This window comes from Nelumbo lutea, chromosome 2 (genome assembly GCF_056320005.1).
Source record: "Nelumbo lutea isolate HS-2025 chromosome 2, American lotus-T2T, whole genome shotgun sequence".
NCBI lineage: Eukaryota > Viridiplantae > Streptophyta > Magnoliopsida > Proteales > Nelumbonaceae > Nelumbo > Nelumbo lutea.
The window spans coordinates 25858160-25869740 of record NC_142685.1 but is presented as its reverse complement, the minus strand read 5'-3'; the positions used below and the strand labels follow the sequence as shown (position 1 = coordinate 25869740).

The following is an 11581-nucleotide window of genomic DNA, read 5'->3' as shown; positions in this document are numbered from 1 at the left end:
AACCATGGACGTAATCGCAATTCTGCTGCACTTCCGATTGTCACCTTTTATCAATGCATTTTATTGCATTACAAGGTTATTGTTCAAGAAATAGTCCATAACCTCCATGAAAAGAAAGGGGTTCATAGCATATCGGTCTTTTTTTATAGAAAGTATCCATGCAACAAGTTAATCAGATAAGTGGTGCTTTCTTAAATAGTAGTGCATGTGCATCTCAATCTAGTGTTTAGGATTTTTGAGGGAGTTAACAAAATAAATTAAAAAAATAATGTGAAACTCTCTTTGGGAGTCAAGTAAAAAGGATCATAGAGTAAGATGGGAAGTGGATGGCATAAACAAAAGGTTATGTGGATTTGGATTAGGGAACACCCAGGAGAGCAATGTTGCATAGGGAAATGGGTGTAGAGCTTTTTATGGATAGAGACAAGCTATGGACAAGTTATCAATATTCATGGACTTGCATAGGGAAATGGCTTCTAAAGCTTCTCCCCGAAAGTCTTTCCATGTAATTTTACCATCCTTCTTGCCATTTGTTAAGTATAAACATTGTCAAATTCTAGGATCATATGTGGTGGGATAATTCTCTTTTGAAGGAGCAATTTCCCTCTTTATGTCATTTCCAATCATAGGGATGAGCCTATTTCTTCTTTCATTGTGCCCTCTAATTCAGCACTCTGGTTTTGATTGAGACTTGGGTTTCAATGGAGGCCTTTGTGAGTTGGAAATGAATATTGTTTTGTCTCTCTCTAAAGGTTGGAAGGTTTTCTTTTTTGGATCCCATTAAAAGGGATAGTTGAATTTGGACTCTTCTCTTTGGTTCATTTTCTTGTGCCTCTTTCTTATCAGTCTTCATTCAGCCAAGGAATAGTTTGAGGATGCATTTTCCTATTGGGGAGGTTTGGAGCAAGCCTATCCCACCTCATGTAGGTGCTTTTTGCTGGAAAGCCTTTCTTGAGAGAATTAACACTTATGATTTACTTCCAAAAAAAGACCAAATTTATGCTTATCCTCCAACTAGTGCTCCTAAGGTTAATGGTAAGTCTTGCTACCACTTATTAATCTTATCCTTTTATTTCTTTAATTTTGGAATTGTTTCTCTTTTTGTTTAATATAGATGGAATTCCCTACAAAACATACAAAATTTGTTTGCCTCGACCTTCGTTACCTGACCAATAAAGAGGGAAAGATGTACAGGAGCAGCTATATGTCGGACAACATAGGAAAGAAATCAAAGGATTTTTCTTGATAAGGAGGGTAGGGATGCCGTATTGAAGTCATTATAATTAAGGTGATCATTTGGTGAGGAATTAGAAGGTTGTTTGATGACTCAACTTCTAGCAAGGCTGTGGTTAGACCAACTTGGTCCCCGGTAGCTTTATTAAACTAAATTTTGATAGGAGTAATGAAAGAATTCCGGATCTTTCAAGCATTGGGGCATTTTAGAAATGAGAAAGGAAGAATTATTATTGTCTACTCAATAATCGATTGGTGTTGGTGATTCTGAGGACTGAAATTATGGATGTAGTAGGCCTTCAAAGGGCTAGAGAGCTAAATATGTAAAAACTAGTTATTGAGGGGGACTCGAAATTAGTTACCGAGTGATTGCAAAATAGAAAGTTGGATGGTGGTACTATACATAATGAGAAAAGGGGCAAATGGCTGTCCCAAGAATGAAAATCAATGTACAATGGATGAAATTATAAAAGTGACGGGGTGGGAAGGGATCATTTATTTTGGGGTGTATTGTAATTATGATTGCATTTGGGAGAGTTAAGAGAGTTTATCTCTCTTTGTCCCCTTAGTACCCTTTTTTAATCTAATAAATCAATTTCTGTTATTCACTTTAAAAAAACCTTTCACTCACTTGATGATTTAATGCTGGAAGAGTAGCAAAATCGTCTAAATGGTTTGGAAGGACAAGGTTTTTATAAGGATCTACCTATATGAGATTTGTCATTAAGGACAGTGCAATTATTAGATGAAAGAACAACTGAGGGGTATTTGCTAATTAAAGGAGGCTATTTTCAGTGAAATTTATCATAAACACACAAAATCATCTAATAAAATATAGGGGTTTGTCAGTGTCATCCCTGGAATAAATATTGCCACCAGAGTCCTGCATCAATTATCTTCCTGTTTATACTTCATATCTCTGGAATAACCACTTGTTGGACAGTTTTCCCTTCTATGCAAGATTCTAAATTTCAAATTCCACAATTGTTTTTGTTCGGACTTCGGAGATCAGATACACAACCAATAAGTTACTCCCACCCAAATTAATATATAAAAGAAAAAAAAAATTCAAATGTCAAATGAATAACCCACTTCATATTTATTTCTTTCACCATTACTAATCCTATCTAGGTGCCAACAAGCCGAATGAGAGGAGGAAAAGGGAAGAGACCGACTAATGCCACAATATATATACTCTAGACCCACATCTACTTCTTACTGCCCGCTACCTACTCCGTACAGACAATAAAGTGATTTTCCCGCATCTAAAACACTTATTTTCTCATTGGAAAGCTATTATTTGAAAATGACAAGTGATTACAATTTATGAGCATTTTCCCTCAAGCCCCAACCTTGCTGTAAGCCAATTGCAGACCTCATCCATCTCTTCAGGGACTGTGTAGTGGCCAAGTCTGCATGGTGAAACCAGTGACTAACGAAGGCTTCTCACTTTATAGCAAGCAAATATAAAACAGGAAGATTGAGCAAGAAAGGTACCCATTATAGGTTTTAAAAGTAAGGCTGCGGAATCCAGCTGAACTTAAGACTTCTGCAGACTTCTCTCCATATTTATAAAGGACTACATCATCAGCTGCCAGAAGAAAATAACAAGTTAGACAATTACAACCCCATATAAGGATCACATTTTTTCAATCTCCTTTTTTTTTACATGTAAAAGAAAATATTTCAGCATTCATTTATGGCCACATCAAAATATTCAACAAAAGCTGACAGCAAACTTATGATAATGGTAATTCTAAAATCATGGGGACCTATACGAAAGTCAAGACCTGGATATTATGAGGCAGAAGAAAAGGGGTGTGAGTTGGGCACAACAATTTTTGATGAACCAAGGCATACGTTATCATTAATAAAAAATACATGTTTAAAAAGATCCATAGGAACCTAGGAATAGCTCCAATAGGTGATAAAATGAGAGAGTAGATTAAGATGGTTTGGGCATGTGCATAGAAGACCACCAACTATGCCAGTTAGAAGAAGTGATTTGTTACACATGAAGGGGCTAGAAGAGCTCAGGGTAGACCAAAAAGGACATGGGTAGAAGTAGTAAGAAAAAGATTTAAGCACTAATAATTTAACAGTGGATATGGCTTTAAATAGAATGGATTGGCCTAACAGGATTCATGTTGGGATAAGGCATGGATGATGATGATGGCATGTTTAAAAAGAAAAGCACCACCATGCATTGATTTTTACTTTCATAAACAGGATATCTATTGTCATTTCACCTAGCATGTGTCAGTTTGTAAATGAAGAGATATCCCTGGCTTAAAATCTTGAAATGTCAATTCCAACTCCATGTCCTGAATGAAAGTTCTGGCAGTGCTTGAGCATTAGATGGACTTTTCAAATAGGTGGCAAGCCTGATTAGGGTGGTTAGCATGGACACACGCTTCCAAACTGCTGTGGCCAACAGATAATAACATATGAAAGAAAAAATTTCCAAGTGGATAAAAAGTTAGCTATGATTTATGAAGCTGATTGTTTGCAAGCAAGCTTTTTTTTTTTTTTGGCTAAATGGCAATAAAGAGATTAAATATAATGGTTTTCCCAAAGATAAACATCAGAAATAGATGATTTGAAATACTAGAAATAACAAAAACAAGAAGTTCAACAAGTTAAATGGAACCTGTAAACTGATTGAGGTGGTTTTATCCTGTGCAGCAAAAACCATTCACAGCACCAGTTAGGAGGATTATGGTGCACATTTAGAGACTTCAAATACATCAAGCTCAAGAAGAAAGTTTTATATTCATGTTCCAACATAAACATGTAATCGTGATGGTCACGATGTCTCTAGAATGAGTAACCTCCCCTTCCCCCTAATTTCCACATTTCAATGCCTGTTTAAGAATTCAGTAGACTTTGAAACAAGTCTGCTGATTCTCAAGTGCTGCTGAACTAATTTTTTCTTTAATAAAAAAATGAATAAAATAGAAAACCATGAAATATAAAACAAATAAATAAACATGCATAAAGAAACAAGCAGCACAAAATTTGAAAAAGCTTGTTGGGAACAAAAAAAAAATCTGCTTTTGTTCTTACATGATCAGTTAAGATTACAGAACCTGAGTTTCAGTAAGTGGAAACAGTAAGATGTTTTTTATTACTCTGGGCGGATAAGATTAGCTTTTTGGAGTGTATTAATAATGAATTTTCGAAAAGCAACCCGAATGAAACTAAAGAAAATTCTCAGGCTCCAGGTCCATCAGTTGTATAAATCCAAATAATATAGTATGTTATAATTATATCATGATGTACAAAAAACAAGACTCAGCCTCGACATTGTGATTGAAACACCTTTTTTTATGAGCTGGTGGTTGGAACACATCATGTGTTATTTTGCATGATTTACTCCATAATACTGGAGACAAATGATACAACCAATAAAAATAAATAAACCAAAAAATCAAAATGAAGTAACCTATAACATGACATATCAGTATATAATAGAAAGAAATATAAATTACCTCTACCATGACATAAAAGAAGAGGCAAAGATGCAGCACGCCTGACAGTTTCATTTGATCCTCCCATATTGTTTTTCAAGCTCCTGGAAAACAACAGCTACCAACTTAACATATGGAATCAAACTGCACTTATGTTACTTCATTTTGACAACAGCTACCAATCATCAGTGAGTGTGTGGATCAAAGAAATGGTGTCTGGGTCGATGGGGGTGGGGAAACAATTATGCTGAAAGAATCCAGACCTTGAACACGGAAGCCAGCCACTTAGACCAACAACTGCACTTATGTTAACTGTGTATGGGCTGCCATTCCCATACCTCCCTTGAGTACAGCAAGTTGCAGAATAGAGGGCAGTTGCAGCACCCATACTGAATCCCCCAATACCGAGTTTGACTGTTAAGAAAGGAGTGAGGTATGATAAGAGCCAACACAATCAAGATGTGAGATTAAAAATACATCCCTAAGCCTAGTACAAAACCTATTTGCTTCTACTTTCCTAAGCTGATAAAAGAAGAGGGGAAGAATGCTATGGAAATGCACAAGGGCAGCGGTGTGTTGGACAATTTGGGAGGAGAGGAACCAAAGAATATTTCTTGGAAAAGAAGCAGGGAAGCTGTCATCAAAATTCTAACCACTAAGGTAGTTCACTGGGTTAAGTCACTGGATCTTTTTAAGGATGTTCCTGGCATTGAGGCGATGAAAAAGTGGGAAATGGTAGCTGATTCTGCTCTAAGTGAGGAGGTGGTCAGGTCTCTTTGGTCCCCACCCACGTCCTACTAGAGGTTTTATTAAGCTAAACTTTGATGGTAGCAGTGAAGGCAATCCAGGTCCGTCTAGCATAGGTGGGATTTTCAGGAATAAGGGGGGAAATATTATTGAACTATATTCAGGTCCAATTGGAGTTGGGGACTCGTTAAGGGCTGAAATCATGGATGTTAAGGAAGGGATTCAAAAGGCTAAAGAGCTGAAATAATTGAAGGTGATTCGAAGCTCGTAATTAGCAGGCTCCAAAAAGAGGATGGTTGGTGGTGTTACATATATGAGAAGAGGGAAGGTGTTAAATTGCTACAAGGAGTAAAGGTAATTTGTAATTGGGTCAGAAGAGATGTTAATGCCTTTGCTGATATACTTGCTAAACAAGGGGTGGGAAGGAATAGCTTATTTTGGGCTGTGTTGTAAGTTTACTTTCTGATGGGGAGGGCTACGAGGGTTTATCCCTTCCCTTTCTTTGTACTAAAGTTATTCCTTTTTACTGAAATTGATCCTGTTATTGATAAAAAACATGCCTAAGCTTGTTCTTGATGTTATGTTTTATGTGGAGTCTGTGGGCAAGAAAGGATTGAACCTGAAGACTTTATGGTTTATATGTAGAACATTAAGTCACTCAACTATGATGCACAACTAGCAAGGTGTAAGATATCATCAACTCTAGTATATCAAGATAGTGCAATAGATACTCAAAGATATCTTATTATGTAATTAGTTACTAAGGGAAGACATGGTAAGGATATGCCCAGCAGAAGAGAAAACTAATGAAGGTTCCATTTGCCCCTTCTTTTTCTGGTACATGGCTTATAATGAATAATGATTGATGTTATTATATTATCTTTAAAACATAAATGAATCGAAGGCTAGAACCATAGAAATTTATCAGGGAAAGCAGCAAACCTTACATTTTTTTTTTTTTGGCCAAAAAAATTGATAGCTAAAAAAGGCTTTAACAACTTTATAACCAAGCAAAGAATTAAACTTTTCAAATCAATGAAGCATTATTATGTCTAGACAAAATCATCTACCCTTGCAACTTTACAAGTATAGACAGATATATGAACTTTTCTTATCACAACGGATTAATAGAGTCCTGGAAGCTACTAGGTGAAAACATACTATCAGCGGGTTCTGTTGATAGCAGGTTTGCAACATGTGCTGCAGAAGCATCTAGACCCTCCACATCATCAGGACCATCTTCTGAAAGGTCTCCTACATCAAACCCTGATGTAAATTGCACAAGCACCATTAGAATATGTTTGTGGTGCTCCAATTGCATATTTTAATTTTGAAGCATTTCAAAAAGAAATGCATGAGTCATCAGACGACAACAAAGCTTGCAGAAAATCAAAACAAGATAATGATTTCAAACCTATCCAACGTTAATCTATCTTACATGCAGTGCAAGGAAAGCCGCCAAAGATTGCTACAGGTCGAGTAGGAGCTGTTGGGCATATCCATTTAATCTGTATCATAAAAATTCAAACATAAATGATAAATACATCAAATAAAACAGGAAGCAATTCTTCAATCATTGGAGATGATGATAACCATTGATATACAATGTGATCTATACAAACAGAGGAAAAAATGTTTCTAATCCTTACATTTGGAAGAGGAAGGGTTTCCAGGAGCTGGGACCAGCTGCACAAAAACAATGAAAAAATGAGAAAATCTCTTATATCTCTGTTAAAGAAAAAAATAACATATTGTATGATTATGAAATAAGAGAAACAGATTTGAAATAGTTGCTATTACTCTTTACGAAGTCTGAAGACTGTTATTACATAACTTCAAGACACCTTCCTTTGTTTCATTTGTTTTGTGGGGGGTTTATTTTGGTTTTTTTAAGAAGGTGGGGCTGGTTTTGAGTTGAAGTTTGCTTCTTTCTTCTCTCAGGTGACTGCTGGTCATCTTCCTTTGTATTTTCTTTTTTTTTTATTTTAATAAAAAAATTCTTTTTATTATCAAAAAATAAAATAGATAACTTCAAGACACCAGCTACAGTTGTGTCAATCTATTTAATCTTGGGAACACACTCAAAATGGAGTATCTTCCTAATGGCAGAAAACCACAAAGTTTATAATATGAGTGCTTAAGTGTTGAAATAAAAATAGCTTCCATTTAAACTTGAGTCAAGATTTATTGTTAGCCATCATAATTTGGGATAGGGAAAAGAGTACTGTAAGCTAGCATAAATATATCTTTGGAAGCAAGTTACATTTACATATGAGGCCAAATTAGTCTGTTTGTTCATTTGGCTGGGTGACTCTTGTGATGAGCTAGTGGTCCCCTATTCAAGTGTTTCAGCATATTCACTTTCCACATACAAAGCTTTCCCAGCAAAGCTTAGAGAAAAGAGAGAAAGATAAGGACAAAGAATTATGTTTTGTTTTAGTTCATGGCACCGGTCTTCTCTTCCATTGAATCACTCAGAATGAGAATCTTAATGAAAAGGATGTATGACTGAAGAAAGATAAGTTTAAAATTAAGTTACTCTTGCAAGAGGACAGGGCAAGAGATTTGACATTCTCTGACTCATCTTCTCCGGTTTTTGCAACAAAAAGTTTACCAACTCCTCAAACATAAGGTATATACTCAAGATAAAGGGAGAAAGAATAATATCTTGCCAATGTTACTAATAGAGGAGAGAGTAAACACAAACAAGTAATTATCCCAGTCCCTGTTTCACACGTTGTTGAAGCATGTAGTTGTCATTGATCATATTAAAGAAACAGCTACATTCACAATCTCCATCAACAAATTAATAAATAAAGTTAAGCATGTACATCATTTCAACCAGCCATGGCATGTAATTCACACTAAAATGGTCAATACATATCTAAATAATGCTACCTGAAAACAATTGGAAAAAAAAAAGACACTATGAACCTGAAATTTCAAGTAGCAGCTTTTCTAGTGAAACATAGTAATAATACCTTGAGCCATTATCACCAAGGCCATGTAGCCAAACTATAGTAGCCTGGTGCTTCCCTTTGGGTCTAACCACATGGGTCCTCCCAAACTCGAATGTCTTTTTAGTAGCTGTAGCTCTACTACCTGATATTTTGCACCATCAAAGTTAACCACATAAACAACAAAACAACAACCGTAGAGGAAATATAGAGCAAAAATATTATCATTTACCCATTATTGTTATAAAAAGCAATACAAAACCTACATTAAGAAAAGACCCAAAGCCAAGGGACAAATATCCATTACTTAGGGGATGGAACTCCATTATTAAGAGTAAACTACACTTTATGCAAAGCCAGATAAGACTTAAAGACAATAATGAATGAGGGAAGAAGAGACTAACCAGAACATATTGAAGGGCTAGTAAAGCTCATCTTAACAGCTCGGAGAACTGCACTAACAAACCCGCCTATTTCAGAAACAACTGAAAAGAGCTCCTGCAATGAAGAAACACCCAAATCGATAGTCTCTATTTATACGCAACTGGGTGGGTGAAAATGGAATAAAACTGATGAATCTGCATCAGCCACTCTTGCTTACACCAGCTATAAGCTGTTCCTGAAACACCTAGAAGTCCATAAAGAGGACGGCACCCACAAAAAGGAGAGATAAAAAAAGGGGAAAAAGCAGGAAATCTTTATGACCAGAGAATCCACAACAGATCAAAGCACAACATGCATGAATGAGACCCCTCCAACTAAGAGACTCTCGATTTCTAATACCGATAGAATTTATGCTTGTAGGCAGTGGACAAAATAAAGCACATCAACTAGAACAACCCAAGAATATTTCTCAAAAACAACAAAAGAATAATCCCATTGTGAATGGGTGATCATTAACCACGGATTAAAAGCTCAAATAATCTATGGGAGTAAAAAAGCGATTTTTTTCTGTTTTTTTTTTCAAAAAGATGTATAAAAAAGAAGCATAATCTTGCAGGTATAGAAACATCTATAAAAAATGGAATTAATCAGGAGTAGTAAGAGGAGGAAAACAGAAATGGGATTTCATTTCATACCCATTGTACCAACCTGAACTTACTGGGCGGAGGTGACGCAAAAAGCATATAAGCTTTTCCCTCTTCCCTCGCTTTCCCTCCCTCCTTTCGTTTATATGTATGCGTATACAGTTACGTTCAATCTGAACGGGAGCTTTTCACTTTCCGGTATGGCCTTCCAAACACTGTATTAATGATTTTCCTTTTTAAGGCTGCGTTTGTTTGCAACTAACCGGAATTGAATAGGAAAATAAATTGCTTTTCTATTTTTTGATAATTTATTTAACTTGGAAAACAAATCCACACGGTTGAGAAATATATGGATGTCACAAACTTACACTATCTGATTTAAGAGGACCTAACCCTTTATTCAGAAAATGACGTTGAAAATAAAGGGAAGTCATTTGCCTACAACTAATTTCTTTTGTAGGAAATTTATAACAAAATCACTTTTGTGGAAAATATTTATTCTTCATGACCATTTTCATTTTGTGGTTGTTTTGTGTTCCATTTGGTTCATGAAGGCAATCAAGGTTCAAAATTTCAATACGTATCATTTCAGTAATTTTCTAATACATTTCTACAGGAGGTGTTTCGGGGTCTAACCTAGTTCAGGGGGTAGAAGGGCCTTAAACCAATCCCTTTTAGCCAATTGGAGAAGAAAAGCTAAAAAAAAAAGTATGCCATGATAAGCTGTATTGACCAGTATCGATATTTTGAACCTTGAAGGCAATACAATAGAAATAAGTGTTTCATATACTATTGTCATAATTAGTATATATATGGTTCCAAAACCAGCAAAATGAAACGCATCTTTTTTATCATATTGCGTGAAAAGGTTTTTATTTCTTGATATTTGGTGATATTCACCACTAATAATCCCCTTCCCCAAGGGGGTGATTTGCGAAAATCCAATCCACATTAATACTGAAGCGAACCAACCAACTGAGCCACCCCTCAATCGGTATATTGCATGAAAAGCTTAATAAAAGAAATGTAAATAATGAAAAACTATATAACCATGAATGACAGAATCAATACTGTAGCCTGTAGGGATAATCACCCAGCTCGGCCGGAAATTCTAGACTTGTCCTAGGTTTTGTGTTCAGACATAATATATAAAATTAATTTTATAGGCATAATATTTTATATTTTATACATATAATTCATAGGTCTGGGGCCTGACCTATAGCCCTTATCCTAGGTTCTAAGCCCAACCTGGGCAATTGAATTATGAATAAAACAGAAAAATAAAATAAAATTGTTGTCGTTTTCAGAAAAAAAATAAAGGGTGTGATTCCAAAACCATACCACTCTTTTTCAAAACTACAAACCCAACATCACCATAGTGCAAACAAATTTTTTGGAGATAGATCAATGTTCATTTTATATGCAACCAAATAAAGCCTAAGGTTCTATTTGGAAAGAGTGTAAATATAAATATGTATGATGTAAATACACACAAAATAATATAAAATACAAAATTTTACACTCTACATATTTGTATTTATTTATTATACTCCTTCCAAACTGAGCCTAAGTGAAAATTTTCTATGAAATTCTCTTAAAATAACACAACTTATATATAACAACTTTATTTCAAATTAGGATCAACACTATGTAGCAACTTTATAAGCCCCCCCCCCCTCCCCTCCTTTGTTAGGGCTTGTAAATCAGGATAACATTAGGGAGATTGCTGAATTGACGCTGCATCTATATATAGTTTCTTTTATCTTTTGTGCTTTTCATGCATAGCAATGAACAATAGTAGTTTTATAAGAGATTGCTTTTTGTTATACTAGTTATAGTTTGAAACAGGTTAATACTTAGTTCTATTGCTTTGAAAAATCATTAAAGCAACTTTTTTCGAGCAACTCATTATCACTCTCTCTCTCTCTTTTAGGTATGGGTATAAGAAAAAGGCATGGGTATCATAGAAATTGCCATATTATAATATATTCCAAGTGATAAAAAAAAAAATGTATGCCTAGAAAAAGGTTATGCCATATGGAATTGACACTTCAAAAATATTACTCTCTTTCTATTACTAACAGCCCATTTGACAATACAAAGCAAATGGTTTCATTTCTTTTGTCCCTCATGATGTAGCTGCTGC

The 11581-nt window shown here is 35.3% G+C and overlaps 1 protein-coding gene across 3 annotated transcripts; it reads right to left on the bottom strand.

Moving 5' to 3' along the window:
- Positions 1-2183: 2183 nt before the first annotated feature.
- On the bottom strand, positions 2184-9855 carry LOC148869333 (uncharacterized). 3 transcript variants are annotated; one of them, XM_088969418.1, is made up of 10 exons: positions 9500-9855; positions 8812-8905; positions 8432-8552; positions 7100-7136; positions 6889-6958; positions 6612-6716; positions 4967-5117; positions 4725-4807; positions 2731-2824; positions 2184-2645 (listed from the first exon to the last, which is right to left on the bottom strand). In XM_088969418.1, the coding sequence occupies exons 2-10, from the start codon at positions 8840-8842 to the stop codon at positions 2558-2560; spliced, it is 780 nt and encodes a 259-aa protein (XP_088825544.1). In that variant the 5' UTR covers positions 8843-8905; positions 9500-9855; the 3' UTR covers positions 2184-2557. The 3 variants fall into 3 exon arrangements, with proteins under 3 accessions (XP_088825544.1, XP_088825545.1, XP_088825546.1); XM_088969419.1 differs by having other exon boundaries at positions 8812-9035; positions 9500-9645; XM_088969420.1 differs by having other exon boundaries at positions 8812-9026; positions 9500-9642.
- Positions 9856-11581: the final 1726 nt, after the last annotated feature.

Coding starts and splice junctions, on each gene's coding strand:
- LOC148869333 (XM_088969418.1), bottom strand. CDS start 8,842: ATGAGCTTTACTAGCCCTTCAATATGTTCTG. Junction 8,553..8,811: donor TAGCCCTTCAATATGTTCTG/GTTAGTCTCTTC, acceptor GCAAAATATCAG/GTAGTAGAGCTACAGCTACT. Junction 2,646..2,730: donor ACTTTTAAAACCTATAATGG/GTACCTTTCTTG, acceptor TTCACCATGCAG/ACTTGGCCACTACACAGTCC.